The 22794-nt window shown below is 36.5% G+C and overlaps 2 protein-coding genes across 2 annotated transcripts; both read right to left on the bottom strand.

Moving 5' to 3' along the window:
* Positions 1-1757: 1757 nt before the first annotated feature.
* mute (gon-4 like protein muscle wasted) lies at positions 1758-20057 on the bottom strand. Its single transcript, XM_077428428.1, has 21 exons — positions 19079-20057; positions 18862-18994; positions 18263-18396; positions 17192-17357; positions 16953-17114; positions 16684-16876; positions 16538-16603; positions 15509-15762; positions 14765-15340; positions 14516-14652; positions 13118-13144; positions 12769-13041; positions 12017-12212; positions 11803-11940; positions 6304-6786; positions 6056-6218; positions 4512-4804; positions 3981-4168; positions 3690-3903; positions 2589-2806; positions 1758-2519 (listed from the first exon to the last, which is right to left on the bottom strand). The coding sequence occupies exons 1-21, from the start codon at positions 19264-19266 to the stop codon at positions 1898-1900; spliced, it is 4824 nt and encodes a 1607-aa protein (XP_077284554.1). The 5' UTR covers positions 19267-20057; the 3' UTR covers positions 1758-1897.
* A 79-nt stretch (positions 20058-20136) lies between these two features.
* Positions 20137-21498, bottom strand: LOC143910071 (uncharacterized). Its single transcript, XM_077428427.1, has 2 exons — positions 21051-21498; positions 20137-20825 (listed from the first exon to the last, which is right to left on the bottom strand). Exons 1-2 carry the CDS (start codon positions 21496-21498, stop codon positions 20137-20139), a joined length of 1137 nt encoding a protein of 378 aa, XP_077284553.1.
* Between the last annotated feature and the right edge of the window lie 1296 nt (positions 21499-22794).

The following is a 22794-nucleotide window of genomic DNA, read 5'->3' as shown; positions in this document are numbered from 1 at the left end:
GCTGGAGAGGGATGCTGTGCATAGTATGAACTGCAAGACACACGAACATCTCCATCCTCATAGAGCTAGCAGTCTCAGAGAGACTCTCCACAATATTACATTTTATACCAAGAAAGCCCTAAGGTCTGTTCATACCTATCCAGCACGACCCGAATCCTGCAAGTACGGACAGTATTCTTTAGTACATTCTATATGGACGCGCATAAATGCGTAAATGCACATGCGCGAATGGAGTATGAATACGTCCATATAATGTACCAAAGAATACTTATCCGCACTTGCAGGATACGGGTCGTGCTGGATAGGTATGAACAGACCTTTACAGGTAAACCCCAATGCGCCTTCCTGACCAATTACAAACAATACAGCATTTTTTATTATACAAGTCGCTGAATTACGAGACACTGAAAACTCGCAAATTAACGAGACATCTATGAATTGTACATTAATCATACTCAAACAGTGGTGACATAGTGGGTTTTTAGCCAATTTTTAATCGGGAACCGTTTCAACAATGAAATCAAAGAAAATTGACAAACTCTGATAGGAAACTATCGACCGACCTGGAGTCAAAAATATCCAGGTCTGACCAGCAGCAATACGGATGTAATCGAGGTCAGCTCATGGGATCGAACCCGGCGCCTCTCGGTGCTTGGCAGAAGCTTAGCGACCGAGCTATGCTGCTGACTAAATATGTAGAAAAAGAGTTCTTTTTTACTTTGGCTATATGGCCAGGAAGAATGTGGAAAGTGGAGAGGCTGGTAGTCACCGGAACGCTGAAGGGAAGGTCTCTCAAAAGATGGTTTGACCGAATCAAGGAACTGGCGGGATCGTCCTTTAACTTGGCACAGAACCGGGAGGAGTTGAGGTAGATTGTCAATCGTATCCAATATGACACCGATGACCACGACGCTCAGCATTGAACATGCCACCTTCTTTTCTCAGAGGGGCTTTAATACAATCAATATTAGTAACAGTATTACTGTTACTAATATTGACTGTGTACCGCACGCCACTGAGAAAAGAGGTTCGACGATTATATCCCAAACGTGAATCGCTACCAGGATAACCGCCGCTACAAAAATCGCTCGCGCGGTCTCCTGTCGCGCAGAAAAATTTCCGTACAGAAAACTGTCCAATCTCGTAAAAAAAACATTGCTGAGCAATATATGTACATAAATAAATATTTGGGACAGTTTTCTGTACGGTAATTTTCCTTTGAATATTTCCAATACCAAGTTCTGACATTTTTTATTATTTATTTATCGGGCTCGAAACACGAACTTGTAAAAATACGCAGTTCGTATTTCAATCAAGCAGACGAGAAATGTAGTATTTCCATTACGTACCTCTTATAGAAATACAAAACCATTTTCCAATATGCAATTAATAAAATAACTTTAAACATACTATAGCTTTTAATAAAATACAAACTATACGTATTTACTTGGTTGATTCCATTTCCCAAATAGTTCATAATATGTATATTGAATATGAATGTGTAATTTTGACAAAAAATAAATTAACAAAATTAATAATTTAAAATATATATTTTCATATAAAATATAATATCTAGTTAATAAATAAATAGTAAATGTTCACAGTGAGTCAAACTGAATTTTCTATGACAATAATTATTACAATAACTAAAATATGAGATTTATTTAGAGGTCAAAGATTTCCTCAAATTAGATCGAAAAATCGACTTTTCTTACTGCCATCACAAAAAAAATGAACAGTTTAAAATATACATATAACATGGCGACTTTCAAGGTCGCCAATTCAGTCAATACCGTCTCCTGGTCATCGAGTACAGGAGTATCATTAAATATTATAAGTCTACTTTTCTCAATATTGTACTGTAAAGATTCGTGAAATTTCAGTACAATATTTTTCATTAAGTGGCGGAAGCAATCTTTTGTAATAAATTTACCAAGTTTTGAAATCGATCCCGTATTTCCGCCTCAGATCTGTGAGGTAGCACTTGTTTGATTCTACTCAATGTCAGATCGTGCCTAGTCTCACTGCGGAGTATCACAAGTATCACTTTATCCTCTTCTCTAGTCCAATTTGTGTCGACTTCAGACTTAACCTTCGACAATTCTCGACTGTCGCCGTACTCCGAGGAGTCTTCCTCCCCAATCTCTATGTCGACGATCTCTGATTTAATCAAAATGGGACTCTCGTTTACCGTTGCTTCGATGAACTCCACATCTGGCTTGTCCACTTCGATAGGCAACACTTTTTCTGCACAACACTCCTTTTTGATTTGAGCGAACTCGTCAAAAGTCTCAAAATGATCGTCGGAATTTATACAATTCTCTAAACTAATTGGATGCACGCCGATCACACTCGGAGTGTTCTTAGATTCGTCAGGTTTTGAACTATCACTGTCTTTCATGATGCTCTTAGAACAAGATGCTTTGTTTTGATCGTTTTCGTTGATTTTATTCGCAGTTTTTGAAAGAAGGATCGCCTTTTTCGTCTTTGACGTCGGTGTCCTCAAGCATTTGGCGTTCCTGAAGTATAAAATGTCAGTAAATAAAAACGATCTGCGACACATACGCACCGATTCAAACATAGCCTACCTTTTAGGAGATACTCTGTCGTCATCTGAGTCCGTTCTGGTGGTAGTTGGCAAATGTTCCAAGGATGCCGCTCTTTTGCGCGAATTTCCTCGTCTCGGTTGTACAGAGGCAGACAAGCGACGGGTCTGATCCAACTGTCCGTTTGTATTTTCGTGCCAGTCTAAATGTATGGGTCGTAAAGCTCGGCCGTGTTGAACGAACATCCGGCCCTGCATATACTACAAAAACAATAAATATAAATAAATACACATAACCTCAAAACCTCATACTAAACTACATTCTCATGGGCAGTGTTATTACTATCGAGCTTTCGTTTTAACAGGTTTTTCAATCTAGCAAACTATCCAAGAAGACCATGTATAACCTACATATAATATATCAACACCTTAGAAACTTAAAGAAGGAAAAAACTTCAGACAAGAGTATAATAGGATATGCTACAACAGATTTTACAAAAAGACCAGCACTGTCCAGTCAAAGTTGACATACCAACATATCAGACTTTACGAGATTTGGCAGATTATTGGCAGCTTCATTATCGATATCTGAACACCCTGCCCCTTTTTCAATTAGGTATTTAACCCTTTGCCCGCGGCAATAAATATAGCGAACAAGCCTTGTACGCGGCACCTTTTTCGCGAATTTGGCAATCGAGTTTTCGACCATAAATACAAATTTTAATACTTACTCAAGTAACTAGATATGTTAATTAACACATAAAGTATTATTTTAAACAATAAAATACAAACTATGTCTCGTAGTTTTGGATTAATTGTCAAATAATCATTCTTCATAATTGTATGAATACGTGACGTCACATAAACGAGGTTTCAGTATGGCTCCACAAAAAACTAATTTTGACTGGTATATATTCATTTTAAGCAAATTGAATAGATGGCATTCAACTCTCAGTAATATATCCAACCAATTTTGAAACTCAAAACAGTTGAAATAGGCGCATATAAGGCGCAAAATCCCGTGCAAGTTCAGAAATTCTATGGAAGACAGCCGCGCTACAGACTTGTCGCGCAAAGCTTCCATAGAAGACGGCCGCGGGCAAACGGTTAAAAATATTGAATAAACTAATAAAAATGAGTGTACTTTTGTCCCACACGCCAAACAATGACGAGTTCTATTCTTATATTTTTCGTTTGCTGAATTGTGACATTTGCATGTACACCGATCATTTCCGTAATTTTCATTGATGTGTGGAATATTGAGGACTTCGTGTGTAGATTCTGTATTGGAATGCTCTTCCGTGTCATTCTTGGCTATTTTCTCCACATCGATAACTTCAAAACTGCCGTTTGTTAAACTGAAAGAAAATGAAGACTCGATTGAAAGATATACTTATAATATAAACATCACAGTAAAATCATTAGAAAATCAAACCTCTCGGGTGGTTTTTCCTCCGGAAACAATTTTAAAAACCAATCGATCAAATATTGATTGCCTTTCAGTAGCGGTAAAATGACGTTTTTCACACATTCCATAGTTAGTTCTGTATCGGATCTTTCAGTTAATCGTTCTAAACACCAATATATTTTACGCAACTGTGCCGGTTTATTAGCAAAGAAAACCTAAAAATAAGCAATCATTATTACATTTTTCATTTATTACAACAGCCTACAGTAATTAATATTATGTACATGCATACAATGTATTAATTTAACCTGCTCAAAGGAACTCAGACCCAATTTTTAATAAGAAGAACAGAAGAAGGTAATATTAACTAATTGATTATGTAATATTTTGATCACATTAGGTTTCGATTATATTATTTTGCGTTTATTACATTAAACGTTGATTACATATAATAGCGACTCTCAAAATATGTAACCAATAGTATATTTAATGTGATCAACATGTTCCATTATCTAACTAACATAACCTTAACACGAAAGGGACACGTGCGAAAAGTACCTGCAATTTCTCGATGAAATCCATCATACACGTTAGCAAGAAATAGTCCATAAAACGGCCGACTTCAGTCGCCTGACCTGGTGTGAGAAATGTCAAGAACTCTTCAGTCAAATCTGCATTTTCAGCTCCAAAGAGTCCTTCCAGTTTGCGATACAAGTCACACGGAGACTCGTTTTGAAGGTCGAAATCGTTCAGCGTGCTTTGAAACGTCTCAAACTTCGATATGTTGCCGCAATCCGATGCGTGATAATTGAGCCGTACCTTCACCTTGTCGAAAAATGCAGCGGCGTACACTAGAAATAATTTTAAAATAATATATTTGAAAGTGTATTATAGTTAAGTTATACTGTACTCATTTTTTCTATGCTATTTAGATTTTTTTGAAAGGAATTCATTTATGAGTTCAACAAACTGGTAATGATCAAAGGACCTGTCTAAGAAACAGTTCCATTCAGCACAAGATAAGAATGAGTTCGGGAGGATCTGACACAAGTTAAAATGAAGGTTAGTAATATAAGCCTGGTTAAAAAGCCAAATACTGCTGTTTGTATATGAAGTGTATTTTCAATTTTAATATATTCCAACTGGCGTTTTAGGTCATTCACATTCGAATACAATTCAACTAGTAAAATATATCTCTACAAGCGCAAATACACATTCAACAATGTGCGCCAGTTGTAATATAACAGTTGCGTTTGGACAGCTCAGATGCTTTTACGTATGCTTTAGTATTACAATAATGTGTTAATATTTACTAAATATTACGAATAAAGGTAATTACGATAGCTGTAAGAATGTGCTCAAAACAAAAATGTGACTTTCCAATTCAATTTACTAATCGAGTGATAATTTCACGAAAACCTAACCACTCCACCTGACCTGGTATCAACTTATAGTTGAGGTGTATTTTCAATTGTAATATATTTTGACCGGTTGGAATGTAATTCCAAGAATGAATTAACTTACGTGGGTTAGACGGAATTTATTCCAACTAGTCAAAACATATGTATTACAATTTAAAATATAACGGCAGTTAGTACCAGGTTAGATGGAATATATTCAAACTAGTCAAAATATATTATAACTGGAAGATACACTTCAACTGTAACATATACATATAAGACAAAGGTTTCCGAGTGGTAAGTGCTAACCCACTTTCAACAATTTCCTCCACTAGAGCTAAAGCAGTGGTTCTTAACCTTATTGGAGGTACTGACCCCCACCAGTTTCATATGCGCATTCACCGAACCCTTCTTAATTGGAATCCTTCTTAATTGTCATCCGAATCATATGAGTCGGGTGTGTCTTGACCTCCGCCGAACCCCTGAAACTGACTCACCGAACCCCTGGGGTTCGATCGAACCCAGGTTAAGAACCACTGAGCTAGAGGAATGAACAAATTCTACTAGTACTATCTGACATCCGACTAGATAGGATTCGAAATGAGATAAAGTTGAAAAAACTCCAACCAAACCGAAAATATGACCTGTTTGAAAAGAGATGATGAGGTTACTAGAAAAAGAAGACTGTTATACAAAACTTACTGGTTTCCTTGATATCTTCAGCACGCTCGTCCTTAAGAAACATCGCCTTATTCGCTTCCAATTCTCGTTTCGCTTTTGCAGCCAACCTTTGCCGTGCAGAATTTACCGGAACGTTTGGCTTATTACCACTTCGACAATTGCCCGATACTTTTTCATCAGAAGCCTGACAAATAAAAATAAAATAACATCCATTGAATGCATAATGAACAGCAAACGAATTAGCATTTTTCGGAAAAGTTACTACTCACCGTCTTCGAGACAGTACATTCTTTAGAATGAGGGTCTTTCGGAGATTTCTTTTCGGCAGCATCGGTGCAATCCTTCGAATTGGTGGACAGAAACGGCATAGAGGGCAACATTTCTTCGGAGATGTATTTGATCAGGTGCAAAAAGTTGGATTGGATCCTGTTATAATTTGTGGGAGGGAAAGCGGCGTTGCACAGCCCCAACAAGTGTTTCAATCTGGACAGATTTGAAACAGAGGTTCGTGTCGGAATAGAGACAGGATCAGGCTCGGGTTCCGGATTGTCTGACAGGGACGGTCTGATGAAGTAGTCGGTGATGACCGTCTGGTCTGGAGACAGAGGTGGTTCGTTCGAGTGCTCTAGATCCGGAGTTGGGTCTTGGGATTTCGGGACCTCTTGCGGGATCTCGACGACTTGGATTTTCGGGACACTGGTCGAAGTGATTTTGGACTTCCTCTTCGGTTGTTTTCGCACCGTCTGTTTTAACTGCAAATATAATACAACACTCAACATCAACTGTCACATCTGTCAACTGTCAAACAATGTGTGGGCGTGTCCGTCAACTAATTTTGATATTAAAAATTATACATATTATTACAACGGAACGTACCTACTTATATATACAAACGTCAAATGTGCTCTGACAAGTCAAAAAGAACTACATATTTATCTACGCGTACATATCAGTTCGCAACTGAATGTGTCAAACTAGGGTTGCCACATCATACCAATTTCACTGTTGTTGTGGTTCGGTGATTATTGGTCACGAAGCGCTCGCCTAAAAGTCACTAAAATCTCTATAACGGAACATCTGGCAGCCCATCATACTACCGATATCCGAAGTCCATCATACTAATGAAGTCATCATCGATAACGAAGTCCATCATACTAACGAGATCTCGAGTGCCAAATATTCCATAGTCGCGATTTTCATGGCAAAAATTGACTTTTGGGGGTTCGGTGATTACTAGTCAAATGTGAACCGGTCAAAGGACAACCGGTCGCTCTAGATCGGTCACACGTGATCAGCCGTCAAACTAAAACTGGTCACGATAAAACTAGTCACACCCTAAAATCGGTCACGAGAAAACTAGTTAACCGATTTTAGGGTGTGACCAGTTTTCTTGTGACCAGTTTTATTGTGACGGGTGATCACGTGTGACCGATCTAGAGCGACCGATTGTCCTGTGACTGGTTCACATATGACTAGTAGTCCCATATGACTAGTAATTTACCCTTTTGGGTGATCGCAATGTTACTAATAATCCAATTACCGTTATTGTATACTAGCGTTGTACCCGATGAAATGTCATCGCATGGTTGTCGGCATATTAAGTTATTAAATAATAAAAAAATTAAAAGAAATGTGTCGGTTCTGTGTTCGATCCGCACGCGGTCGAATTTTTTTCAAATATATTTAATTGTTTAGTATGAAAAAATAAAACTAGTCACACCCTAAAATCGGTCACGAGAAAACTGGTTAATCGATTTTAGGGTGTGACCAGTTTTCTTGTGACCAGTTTTAGTGTGACGGGTGATCACGTGTGACCGATCTAGAGCGACCGGTTGTCCTGTGACTGGTTCACATATGACTAGTAGTCCCATATGACTAGTAATTTACCCTTTTGGGTGATCGCAATGTTACTAATAATCCAATTACCGTTATTGTATACTAGTGTTGTACCCGATGAAATGTCATCGCATGGTTGTCGGCATATTAAGTTATTAAATAATAAAAAAATTAAAAGAAATGTGTCGGTTCTGTGTTCGATCCGCACGCGGTCGAATTTTTTTCAAATATATTTAATTGTTTAGTATGAAAAAAAGGTAAAAACTACCTACCTACCAGCATTTAAACAATATAAAACACCAATAGAAAAAAAATTAAATACATTTTCAATAGATGGCGGTAAATGCGGGGGGGCGGCGGCCAGGGGGCCGGTGGGGCACCCCCTCGGTACGGCAGCCTCGATTACTGTTTCAGTTCCGGTTCCCGATTTTTATATCAATTCCGGATCCGGATTCCCGTTTCAGTTCCGGCTCCCGAGTTTTGCTTCAATTCCGGTTCCGATTTTTTGCTTCAGATCCGGATCCCGATTACTGTTTCAGTTCCAGATCCGGATTCCTGTTTCAGTCCCGGTTACCGAATTTGTTTCAATTCCGATTCTTTTTCAGTCCTGATTCCGTTTTCTGTTCCGGATTCCTTTTTCAGTATCGGTTTCCGATCACTTTTTCAGTTCCGGATCTCGATTATTTTTTCAGTTCCGGTTCTCTATTCCTTTTTTTTATTCCGTATCCCGACTTTTGTATCAATTCCAGATCCGGATTACTGTTTCAGTTCCGGTTTCCGACTTTTGCTTCAATTCCGGATCCCGATTACTGTTTCAATTCCGGATCCCGATTAGTAGAGGTCGGAATCTGAAGGGGCCGGAAACGCGCCGCCTATTGTTCCATTGTTGTAAATCCTTTGTAAAAAAGGTTCGGCAAACCTTTAACAATGCATTTACAATCTTTGAACAATAAACAGCCCCTTCAGATTCCGGTCTCTACCGATTAGTGTTTCGGTTCCGGATACCTATTACTGTTTCAATTCCGGATCCCGATTCCTTTTTCAGTTCTGGATCTTGATTCCTTTTTCATTTCCGGTTCTGGATTCCTTTTTATTTCGGATACGGACTCCATTTTCAGTTCCGGATACCGATCCCTGTTTCAGTTCCGATTCCCGATTTCTGTTTTAGTTCCGATTCCGATTAATTATTACTATACGTATTGTAACTTTATTTTAAAATCATGTATCAATTTGTTTCCGAAACCACCCTTTGAAATTCAACGGGCACAACACTAGTTTTAGATATTTACAGACAACTTACACTAACTACGATCAACGACCGACTGGTGGATCCTATCCTTTTTATTTTACGAATTTAGATCCCTTTTTGTAGTAAAATTTTCGCCGAGTGAATGTACACTATGTACATACATACTCGTATATCGATACTTTTATGTAATACTATTGATGCTACCCAGCTTCGCTCGGTTCCACTTTTGACGATCTCTTCCGTTTTAGCAAGGATATAATAAAAGTGACTTGAAATGGAAATGCAGTTTAGTAGTGAGAATACCGTTGAACCATGTAAATAATCTTTATTTGCTATAACGATCGACCAATCACAAACATCTTTGATCAATCCAGCCGATCAGAAACGAATTACAGACGCCGTTTCGGTTTTTTATGTAATATTTCGTGTATGTTAGCAGCAATAAAACATTTGTACAAAAAAAGGAAAATTTTTTTAATTTTCTTTTTATGCGCAACTATCCCAAAGTTCTTTTTTTCAACTGTCCCTTTTTTCGGACAAATCCGTCTTAATTCTCGGGGTAAAAATCTCTGAAGGGAAATACTGAATTTTTTGATAAGCCTGAACATCCACGGAGGGGTGCCATGGATGCAATGGGCCCCGCCTTGGACGAATTTTATAATATATATAAAAACGGACGCGATGTGTGTGGATATGTTTGTGGGTATGAGTGTTGGTGCCAGACCGTCAACACAAAGCCAATCAGAGCCAAGTGATCGGGAAAGTGGGGGGGGGGTGGGGGGTGGAGCGTTATGCGACGTCAGGCTGAGCGACGACAGGCCGAGCGACGGGTGACACAAACACACATTCATTCATCATTTCGAACGGGCTGGATTGCTGAGCGTATAATGCGCGATCATTTTGGTGGCTGCACTTAACTTCCTTCCCAGCCGTCATATTAAGCAGTCGTGCACTACATCGTTATTGAATTTCTTTGAACCCTAACATCAGATTTTTAATTGTACTGTGGGTGCGTAAAGGAATGAAATGATGGTATGTTGTAAACACGACCATTTAATCTAACGGGCGAGAAGCAAAGTAGTGGCAAACCAACATGGCCGAATCGCCAAAGTTGGGGTCTCGTAGTGGTATTCACCGAGTACTCGCCAAATGGCGGGCACCTTGAGAAAGATATGAATAACGAATATGAAAGAACGAATATTTGGTTAGATATTAGAGCTATGGACAGCGATTTGATTGCTCACCCAAGTTTTAATACTTGGGTTCAGAGCATAGCACAACTAATAATTTCTCACTTCGATGTGAAAATGCTCGGCTTAAAACAAGCAACCCATCCCTACTTTTCAGGATTCGCTCGGAATTCACTAAATACCAAACATCTGGCTCGGTAAACTAACCAAGTTACTAGGTAGTAGTACTGGTACCAAGTTACTGGTTCTTTGAGTGGAAATGTAGAATCAATATCAAGCACAGCCTGTATTTCGTATACAGCGAGACTATGAAATTCATTTATGATCTTCGCCGCTTTTACTTCAGTATAATGAAAAATAGTTATGAATTTTGTGATGAAATGTGACGAACAGAGAAATGTTATAATAATAGAAGCGCCCTTTCGAATACATTTCTTGTTTCAATAACACGCGTACCGTTTCCATAACTACACAATATTGTACGCGTATGCGTATGCTATTGCCGAATGCTAGCTGTCGCCATGACGCTTTCATGAAAACTTTCATATACGATGTTAATTGAATAATATGTTACTTAAATGATCAATTTACTTAAAAATGTATCCCTTGTTGTTAATTGTGTGTTTTTGAATGCATCGTGCAATTTTTAACGATGCACTTGCCTGTTGCCCTTGCCCAGAGAAGTTTTTATCGGACATACGTCGACCACCAAGCATCAAGTACGACTGATGCTAAAATTATTTAGGATTGTCTGTGGACAATCGTCACTTGACAACAATATAACGCCTAAACCCACTTCTATTATTATAACATTTCTCTAGTGACGAAACTTTAAATGTGATGAAATGTGACCGTGTGGTATGGGGGGGGGGGCTATATGAGGGGGGGTCTACCTCACGGGAACGAAAGTGAAAAGCCCGAAAAAGCAAATATCGAAAATCGAAAGATCAAAAAAAAGGGTGCATGGTAAACGGTACTATGTATATATAATATATATGAGTGGCATGCGGTGAAATTATCTCTCTTTTTGTCATACAGCCTTGTTTAATGTGTGCGCGCAGGATACGGGAGGAAAAGCCTGTTCCTCTTGTCCCCGTTGTATCCTGCTCGCACAAATTAAGTGAGGATGTACGACCGGGGGGAGAGAGAGTTTTACCGCACGCCACTGATATATATATACTAACCGTTTTTCATATGTATGCATGGTAAACGAACATTTTCGACTTTTTAATATTCGGTGCGGTGACGGTCACCCATATGAGGGATATGCCAGGCGTCGCCCAAAACAAACTTATTTAATAACGACCGCTGTTTTAATTGTTTGTAACGCCACAGTTATTAGCGATTGGCAGCCATGTACTTAACGTGCGACCGCGTGAGTTGGTAATACTGTAAAGTGCACACCAAAGTTGCCACGAGATTAAAATATGCCACATATTTAATCTTGGGCGACGCCAGGTATATTTATCCTTGATCGAAATAATAATACATACCTTTAGAGAGATTAATTTACATTGTCTTTGCCACACGTATGGTAAAGAAGTTACTGGGTGATCAAACGGACACATTTGAGGATCATACGGAATCAATTTGTTGGGGGTTTCAGGCACTATTTTACGCTTGAAAAAATCCTATAAATAAAAAAAAATAAATATAATTAGTATTATATCATACAAACACATTTAAATATTGTAATTAATATACTACCTTGATTGGATTGCTGTTTTTACGCCATTTTGAATGTTTGATATGAGACTTTAATTTCGTGGCATGTCGACATGGCATCAAGTATTTGGAAATAAGATAAGTCACCCGATCGAGTTGATAATTGTCTGACGTTACCATGACATTGTCGTTAGCTATTATATATGCATAAAACTGTTCCAATCCCAAAATGATGAGTCTAAATAATTAACAAACGATTACAAACGTGAAAAGAACAAACATTCATATGTATATTTCATAGATATAGAATACATAGATACGCCCTGATGCTCTAAGCCGATCGGGTCTACGTGACGAGCCAGAATGTTAAATTACAGAAAACACAAATATCGGAAGGCAAAGATCGAAAATCGAAAGATCTTAAGTCGAAAGATCAAAAAAAAGGTGCATGGTAAACGGTACATACTCACTTAATTTGCGCGAGCAGGGTACAACAGGAACAAGAGGAACAGGCTTTTCCTCCCGTATTCTGCGCGCGCACATTAATAAGACAAGATCTCCAACGAAATTTGTATGTAAAGGCATATCTAGGTTATTCTATATCTATGGTATATTCCATTTGACAAATATCTAATCGAAAACTGGCACTCAAAGCCGAGGTTATATACAATGAAATTTGAAATGCAGGTGGAGCTTACTGGACGGCAACGATAATAATAACATTCATTAGCCCAATTGCCAGAATAGATCGCAAGATATTGGTTATGAAGTCGACAATAGTTAAAAACACTTACTGTTCCTCAGATGGTAGATATTCATTTGATTCGTGTTTATCAACTCTGAACGTGACTGACGGCAGCATATTGGGATAAATGAAGACTTTGCTTTTCAAAACAGTTTCGATAAACTGCGATGTGAATTTTCCATAATGTGTAGATTGGGCTCTGTGCCTTTTCATCCTGAAAAAAACGCCAATGTCAACGATTTTCAAAGTGTATCGATCAAGTGACGTATTATTTTTCAAAAATAAAATCAAGACGTTACCAGACCAACCAAAATAGGAAGGTCTGCAGAACGTTCACATTATACTTAACTATGTTACATAAGGCATATGACATAATAATCTAGACATATTCAACTCACATTTTCTCATTTTCCATATTGATAAATCTGAAACAAATCGTACAATTTATTAAGAAGAATACTTCATTTTTAAGCTGCAATATATATGTATATATAGATAGTCGAAGTGGGATCGAAAGATGCGCTTTTGAAAGGAACTCAATAAATGAAATTTATTAACATGTATTTCAATATGGAAAATATTGACTTACTCAACACGAAGCATAATTATTACTATTAAAGATTATTCCATCTATTAAGACCCACCTATACTTCATAGAAAATATACATATTCTGGAATCATGTACTGATCGTTGCTTTTGCACATATTTTCCGCGAAGTGGGCATATGACTTAATAAAGTGGGGATATGACAAGGATATTTAACCAGCAGCGTGGATTAGTGGTTAGCATATTATGATTTCAAACATAAAGGTCACGGGTTCGAGTCCCACTGGTTGCTGCTGACCAGACCTTGGTTTGTGACTCCAGGTCGATGGTTTCCTATTAGAGTTTGCCTATTTATCTGATTTTCATTATAACGGATCCAACAAATTGGCAACGTTTACCCATTTCTCGCAATTTTCAAGTTTTCAGCATCTCGAAATTTGAAAATTTATATTAAAAAAAAAGAATTATCCATAGATGTCTCCATGATGATTTGTTAAAATAATTCTAAAAATTGTATATCAATGTTTCTAATTGGCCAGGAAGGCACATTGGGGTTTACCTGTTGGGCCTTCTTGGTATATATTATATATACATATGTATATATAAAATTAAAAAATATTAATAAGGCCTTAAGAGGGCTGTATACCCGAAACCTTAATTTTGTTGCCATTCCTTTCTTCGATATATATATTGAGTGAATGCGACAATATATATCAATATATACATATTGATTGAATGCGACAGTTGCGCTTCGACCAGATAATACGTATTTTAAATCGACAAAATCGAGGTTTCGTATTCTCCAGTTTTCTCCTCCGAAACTGGACCAATTTAAAAAAAAATTTCATCATCGGTATGAGAAAGATATTTTCTATGTTTTTGTGCTCGTATTTTTTTTAAAATCAACCGTTAAATAAGCACGCTGGACTCTTTTCGTGGGTGTAAAAAAGAGGCGATTTTATAGATGTTTGGCGGCTCCTAGCTCCTATAAAAAATAACTAATCAAAAAAAATAAAACCACAGAAACATGCCTATGGTGGATATCCATAGCATATTAAAAAATAATTTCTCTAGTGCCATAATTGAGGAAGTGAGAAGTGTAATACGTTTGTATGGACAAGGCGCTGGTGTCCAACCCTCTTAAGGATAGGCAAATGGAACTTATAAATAAAAAGTGACATAGTCAGCTCTGTTAGTCTTCCAATAGCGATCTCTCCAATCCTACTTTAAATAATAAAATATTACTAACTGCATCATTTCCGCCATTTCCGGAGTATCTTGAGCTAGCCTTTCCGCCCATTCATTACACAGCTCAATTGCAGGCAAGAGATTGCACGGTATAAATGCAGAGTCCGCACGATCATTTGCTAAATACTTTAAAGTCATCTGCATTCACAAGCAAAAAATATATTTATTAACTAATACATCAGATAATGGAGATTTGTTAATATGCCACATACATAAATTTGATCACACTTGAAAGGTAAAAATAAAATACCAAATATTCTTTTTGCTGCGGTCCGCGATGCCAAAAAATGGGATGTCCGTGAGCTTGCAAAAAACACTGAGTGATCAATTGCACATGTTGCCTCATCTGCTGATCTAGAATCACACGTTGCTCCGGCAGAAGTTGAGCGTCTGTCTCTTTGAAGATCCAGTTGTTGTACTCGCTAGGCAATTCGAACAGTGGTTTTTTGCGTTTACTGATGGAATCTTTATCATTATTAGCACTGTCATCTTGACTGTTGCAATCCTTATTTTGAAAATCCGAATTTTCACTCTGCTTCGGATCAGATTTCTGATCACTTTCAATGACGAACGAATACTGAGTGACACCGTTAACTGTAGAGTTGATTTGATTCACTCTAAATTCCACCACTTGGTTAGCAGGCGTGACGCCAATCTCGTTGGAAGACTTGTCAACGGTCTTTTCACATATTTGGCTGTATTCATCTTTCAACTCGGATTTAATTTCCGATACATTGTACGCAGAAACATTAGGATTCCCATTAGACTTTTCGGCATTCATACTATTGACGGAATTGTCAATTTGGTTGTAATCATCGATATTGGACTAAAACATACAATTACTAAATTACTTATGTGACAAACAAGCATCCGACTAATATTAAATAATTACTAAACATTGACTTCTTGGCTGAATAAAACAGTTACAAAGTCAACACTTGGAGGTAAATCCTTATACAAATGATATGGTAAGATTAAAACATATGAAACTTACTCTCCATTTTCCAATGTCTAAAATTTTCATTGGAGAAATATTGACATTGTTTTGCGAAGTATCAGTCGGCGCACAAATGGGTGTTAAATCGGTATTTGGACCCAACAGCGGCACTAAATCAGTGTTGAAACCAAAGGAGGATTCGTCGAAATTATAATCGCCACCTATACCTTCGAGCAGTTCCGACACCAGATCGTCCAACTCTTTTTTCGATACTTCGACTTCGTCATCCTCATTGTCTTCTTCATTATCAACTGAATTTTACAAATAAAACCAATTTATAAACAACATTTTGCAAGTTAAGTAATACAAGCGATTCTCAACTTTCATTCGTTTTCTTAAATTTTATTTAATTGATGAAAAAGTAAAATCTTAACCGTTTGCCCGTGGCCCTCTTCTATGGAAGCTTTGCGCGACAAGTCTGTAGCGCGGCTGTCTTCCATAGAATTTATGAACTTTGCACGGGATTTTGAACCTTATATCCGCCTATTTCAACTGTTTTAAGATTCAAAATTGGTTGAACATATTACTGAGAGTTGAATGCCATCTATTCAATTTGCTTAAAATGAATATATACCAGTCAAAAATTAGTTTTTTGTGGAACCATACTGAAACCTCGTTTATGTGACGTCACGTCTGTTGAACAATGGCGACGATACGTCTCAATTGTATGAAGAATGATTATTTGACAGTTAAGCCAAAACTACGAGATATATTATGTATTTTATTGTTTGAAATAATACTTTATGTGCTAATTAACATATCTGGTTACTTGAGTAAATATTAAAATCTGTATTTAAGGTCGAAAACTCAATTGCCAAATTCACGAAAAAGGTGCCGCGTACAGGATTTGTTCGCTATATTTATTGCCGCGGGCAAAGGGTTAATTGATATCACAGAAACTTCAACAGAAGTGAGGAAATATCTCTTCAAAGGTTGTTTCAAATAGACATTAAACGTAATGATCGTATATTGTATGATATTTTCAACCCAGATCTAACCAGGGATGGAGCTACACTACACACTTACATGGTTCGTAATCCGCAGGAACATTATATTCCGGATCGGCTTCATCGTCGTCTTTGTTGTTAGACGCTAGAACATATAATGTATTTATATATAAATATACAAATGTGTGTATAAAACATGTTGCAAAATAAATTAAAAAAACCTACGTTCAAGATTAGGTAAGTCGTAAATAAAGTCTCTCCAATCATTGTCGGCTTCGACGACATCGTCTAAACTAACATCAGGAGGTTCAAAAGACTCTTCAATTTGTTCTATAGGTGTATTACTGAGACATAACTTAGATCTAGTACGCCGAGCGATCGTCGCTTCTTCTTGATCGACTATTTTCTTTTCAACTTCCTAGTTAAAAACAATTTAAAAAAATAATAATTAAAAAGAGTATTATTTTTTGACAGTAAAAAATTTAAAAATTCACCTTAGGTATTTTAAAAATTCCATCGTCTGTATATTTGACTGAAGCTTCAGAAGCATCCTTGTTGATTAATTGTTCACACAAACTAACGTCTAATTCTAGAGATGTTTGCGGTTGTGAATCAACATCGGAAGAAGATTCTAAATTATCCCGCTCATCGTCAGTCTACGTCATAAAACATTAACGAATCAATATGAATTAATATACTGTAAAATACAAATACAAAATAGAATTAGATTTACGGGTTCTTCTTGAGTGGGGTCGTACTCGTCGTCGGACTCTTCGTCGGGTAATTCTTGAGAGATGAGCGATTCAACGTCGTGTTTCAATTGAAACTTGGGTAATTTAACCGGAGTCGTTATTGGCAATGGCCACGCAAAGGTAGACGGAATTGTCTTTTTCAATTCTCTGTAAGAATAAATATTTACCTACAATTGTTGAAAATGATGATTTTTTTTAACAATCAATAGATAAATTAAATCTTATAAAATGTTGTGTGCCTTCGGGCACAGAAATGCTCCATCTAAAGTAACAATAACAAATATATATATATATATATATATATATATATATATATATATATATATATATATATATATATATATATATATATATATATATATATATATATATATATATATATATATATAGTTGAATATTTGAATTAAACTTTGGTTGTGGCTATTTGCAGGTAATATATCTGCGAATTATTGGCTATTTGCAGGTACTATATCTGCCAAAGCATTCTGCGCATGCGCGTGAACTTATAATCCGATTATAATTTCTTACATTTAATGTATGCTAGACTTGTTTAATCAATCGTTCATTATACATGAGGCAAATAAATTTCGCATGTTATTATAATAGATTTATATCATTTAGCTAGTTCGCGGCTTGTACTTATATGTAGGTATTATACGTTGTATATGATAATAATTTTCTAACAATTAATAATATAAATAATAATTTGGATTATATTTTTTACCTACGTCACTTTACAATTTCGAACCAAATTTTAAGAGGTTTAAAACAAAATTTTAACAGTAAACACGCTGACAGTGACAGTTCACGCGCATGCGCAGAAGGCTTTGCGCATGTCGCAGATATAGTACCTGCAAATAGCCTATAATTCGCAGATATAGTACCTGCAAATAGCCAATACTTTGCAGATATAGTACCTGCAAATAGCCACAACCTTAAACTTTACCTAATTCTATTTCCAAATCAAAAATAATGAAATAAATAAGAAATAAAACTACAGAAAAAAGGTCAAGTACTGTAAAATATACATGTATGTATATGTAGTTACCCACTTTGTCTTAGCTCTAGTCAACTTCAATTTTGGTTCCGATAATTCGGCTATTGGAACTTCTTTCTTTGTCTCCTTTTGCATTTCTTCTTCGCGTATTTTTACTATAGCCAACACATGCTCATTCAACACTACCCGCTAAAATTAATTTAAATTGCAAATATTAGAAACAAAAAGTTGAAAAATGTAAATATCGTATAATAAATTAAGCTGTTACCAAAAATCACTTTCAAAATATGTATATCATATATATATGTTTGGAAACATTAATAAGAAACGTAAAGGAGGTATGTAAAAATGACTTGTATCACTTAAGTATATCAAGTAAGATTAAAAAATGTATATCAATGTATATACTTCAGTATATCAAGTAAGATTAAAAAATGTGCCTCTTCACAATGTAGATGAAAAGATTGAAAATCGACCGAAAGATGTTATTGTTCATTGAAAATCCTCTACTAAGAGGTCATACAAAAGAGAAAAAATAAGATGATGAGTATTTTTTTCAAATAGAATAGCTAAAGTCTGAAATAAAAGGCTAAAGGCTCTGCTTAAAGCATTTTTTCAAATAAATAGGTGAAATTTCTAAACAATATTTTTAACCTTTATAATCTTTTTGATATTTTCAGCTGTGAGATTGTTCTTGGCTGCAACGGCCGACACTTTCTCATCAATCTCCGTACAGTTTTCTGGCAAAGCGAAGCGTTCATCCTCGCTGCTATCCGACATGTCAGTACTGTGGAAAGTGACGTCAAACATCATCATTATAAAGTTCGAGTTATACAGTGTTGTTTAATATACAAAAGATACCACCACAAACCATTTTCGTTTCCTAGACTTTGCCTTGTTGGAGTAATTCTCGTGACTGAGATCAATGACGAGCTCATCGGAAGATTCGTCTTTACAATCATCGTGTGAAATTTGTACAGTTACACTTGTGGCACTTTTCCCTGAAGGTTCTTTTTCCGGAGAAGGCGAATTGCTCATCTTCTTCTCCGGTTTAGACATTTTACCGGCTTCTCACACGAACCGATGACACTGACACTTGAAACTGACAGCTGTCAAACGCGCGCTATACTCATAACGCTACACACTACGGCCATATATTATTTAATATATTCCCCAATTTTTCTCAATAACTAGATACCTATATAATATCTTTTAAAAATGTGAATGCGTATGGGTGAATTCAGGATCCAAATGAAAGGCCAAAGTCACTTCACAGCATTTTTTCACCGATTTAGGAGGTCCACACGGAACCGCCTCTCACTCCAGAATAATCTGATCTACTGTGTGTACTTCCTTATAAAGGACCAGTTTCACAGCATAGCCTCTTCAATCCGATAGTGTGTCTTCTGTCTAGGCATTTAAAGGTCTACCCTGGCGTATCTATTGTTTAGGCACGACCTCGCCCATGTCTATGAGAACTTCAGAGAATCCGGGGTGTCTATTATCTAGACACGCACGAACTTGAACATGTCCGATAAGGTTAATCCAGCGTACCTATTACCTGGACACGAAGGCTCAAATTTTGTCCAAGCGTTACAATAGGTTAAGAAGAAAAAACGAAACTTCATATATTGTTACTACGTATATACATATGTATGTAGTAACAATATAAACGAAGATTAAGTAACAACGATTTTGAAAAAAAATCGTTCCGAATCACTATCAGATGGATGTTTTTCGCTATTTGCTTTCTTGCTTTGAACACTACTGGAGTGATGTATTGAAAAGCATCCTTCCAAAGCCAATCTTTGATCATTATTCATATGTCACCATTTTTCTCAATATAGTCTCACCCTCCCAATTAAACACAAAAAAAAACCCACCGCCTTCCAAAAAAAAAAATATCTAAGAATTAAAAAAACTATTAATTTATTTAAAATTAAATTCCAATCTCCTATTTTTGAGTTGAACGAATTTATCGATGACTTTTTTGTTAAAGTCCGGAATCTCCTCAATCATTACTTTTTCTATGCTAATCATAGCCAAAGCGGTTAATCGATCTTGTCCCATTGAATTCCTCAAAAACGATTTTAATCTTTTCAGAGTCGAAAAACATCTTTCCGGTTCTGCTGTGGGCATAGGTGTTGTAATAATTATTTTTAAGAGAGAAAAAACTTCTGTGAGTGAATTTTGAATACCCGTATCTAGAATTAAATTATATATTTTATAAAGACCAACTGTACGTTTAAATTCTGGAAGTTTATATAACACGTGTAATTCTGTATTAAGGCGTTGTTTATTTAACATCGGGTATGCTTTCACGGTTTCTTCAATTGCGATCCACAGAAAATTTTTCGAATATGATAGATTATACATAAAAGGGAAAAATAATTTTGCAACAGACATGTGATTTTTTAACCGAAACCGCTCTTCTACTTGACAGACGATGATATCATACACTTCTTTCGCTGCAATTATATTGTTTCGTGAACAAAATTTTGCCATTTTTTGCGGAGGAAAATATTCTTCATCGTCAAAGGATGGCAATTTATTTTGTTTATCCCGAACGATTTCAATGAAATTGTTTAACCCTTCGTCATTATTTAAAAAAACGGCATCTATAAGTTGTAATTTAGAGTATAATATGTCAACGTGAAGCATGATATCATAAAAAAAATTTAACCAGAAATTAAAATTATCATCATTGAATGTTCGAAGAAGCCCGGAAGCTCCTTGAACCGTTGCTACGTTTTTATTGTTTTGAAGCGTTTCAAAACATTTAATAAGTGCATTTTTATTTTCAAATATTGTTTTCATATCAAAATTCCACCGAGTGTTCGAACCTCGAGGATTTTTTTTAGATACTTCTTCGAGTACGGCCAAACGCGATGAAGATTTGGAAAAATATGCTGATACTCCAGCAAGACTACTAAAAAAAATTCGTGCTTGCGGGTTTCGCGACGCGGCTTTTTCAATAACTAAATTAAGTTTATGAGCATAGCAGTTACTGAAATGAGCATTTATATATGTTTTTTTCAAAATTTCCTGCACGCCTCCACTCTCTCCGCTCATTGCGGCTGCACCATCGTATGTTTGGGCAATGAGTTTTTCATTATCATCGTGTAGAACAAGTTTTAATTGTTCAGTAATGCACTCTGCTAAACCTTCTGCGTTCTGATTTTCCGGGTTAAAAAACCCCCAAAACCTTTCAAAAACTTTGCCCCCCAATACGTAACGAAATACAATAGCCTGTTGACAATGCTCAGATTCATCTGTTGTGTTGTCTGACATGACGGCTAAATAAGTTGAACTTTTTATTTCAGCACTTATTTCTTCTCTACACACGTTCAAAATGCAATCTAAAAGTTCATTTTGAATAGTTGATCCTTTAAAAATAAAAGAAGTATGAAATCGTTTTTTTAAGGAATCATCCAAAATTTGCGATTGTTCCAATAGCCCCCGAAAAACTCCTGGATTTAACGAGTTTTCTGTTTCATCGTGTACCCTCATTGGCAGTTCAAATTTACCACAAAATTTAACGCAATCGATGATTTTAGACAAAATATCCCGATTCTTTTTAACGCTTTCGTTATGCTTATCTATTTCCTGCCGATAAGCTTGACTCAAGTGAGTTCTTCTACTAGCTAATCCCAACATCCCAAGATTACACGTATTTTTAATATGTTCAGCGTTTCCCTCGTGTTTTTTAAGTTTATCGCTCAAATGTTTTATGTCAATAACTCCTGTTTTAGTCCATGATGCCTCACCCCCCAACAAAATACACGGAAAACAAAACAACGCATTTTGTTCTTTACAACCCGTTAGCCAACTATAATTATTATAAATATCGAAGTTAAATTTTCGCACGTAACTGATAGATCTACTGGTTGCAGGCTGTGAAATGTTTAAATCGGGTGTGAGGCGCCCTAATGCTTTTATTGCAATTTTTTTAGAGAGTTCTAGTCGTGAAAACTGTACATTTTGTAAATACTTGACTGAATTCTTCTGTTCTTCCATTTTAAAGAGAACAATTTATTCAAAATTATTCAATATATTGAAACATGTAAAAACACAACAAGAAAAAGTCAATCAGGAGTAACAAATAATAAACAAGATGGCTGTGAAATCGAGCAATGAAACGGTTATTGGACTATTCGTCACATTGGGGTGGTCACAAAGACAATTTTTGCCATGAAAATCGCGAATACACAATATTTGGCACTCAAGTTCTCGTTACTATGATAGTTATCGTTAGTATGATGGACTTTTCGGCTGCCAGATGTTCCGTTATAGAGATTTTAGTGACTTTGTGACCAGTAATCACCGAACCCAATGAAACAGAGAGACTGTCAGAAGAATGCGAATTTAGTTCAACGTTGTCAAAATGAAAACGACTCACCGGAAACTCGTCGTCCCCACACTAAGGATGACACCGGAAAGAGCAGCGAAAGCGAGACAAATGATAACGCTGGAATTGATTGCGTTTCCGCAAATCGCAAATCCCCTATGACCGTAGTTGCTGAATTGGTGACGGTAAGTGTACACATCAGCTGAGAATGAGAGCGCGATATTCTCGACAGTGACATG

Source organism: Arctopsyche grandis, chromosome 3 (assembly GCF_051622035.1).
Source record: "Arctopsyche grandis isolate Sample6627 chromosome 3, ASM5162203v2, whole genome shotgun sequence".
In the NCBI taxonomy this organism is placed as follows: domain Eukaryota; kingdom Metazoa; phylum Arthropoda; class Insecta; order Trichoptera; family Hydropsychidae; genus Arctopsyche; species Arctopsyche grandis.
This window is presented reverse-complemented; position numbering and strand designations above follow the sequence as displayed.

Coding starts and splice junctions, on each gene's coding strand:
- mute (XM_077428428.1), bottom strand. CDS start 19,266: ATGTCTAAACCGGAGAAGAAGATGAGCAATTCGCCTTCTCCGGAAAAA. Junction 3,904..3,980: donor GAGGAAAAACCACCCGAGAG/GTTTGATTTTCT, acceptor ATTTTCTTTCAG/TTTAACAAACGGCAGTTTTG. Junction 2,520..2,588: donor GACAGAGTATCTCCTAAAAG/GTAGGCTATGTT, acceptor TTTATACTTCAG/GAACGCCAAATGCTTGAGGA.
- LOC143910071 (XM_077428427.1), bottom strand. CDS start 21,498: ATGTCAGACAACACAACAGATGAATCTGAGCATTGTCAACAGGCTATT. Junction 20,826..21,050: donor ATCTAAAAAAAATCCTCGAG/GTTCGAACACTC, acceptor TACAACTTATAG/ATGCCGTTTTTTTAAATAAT.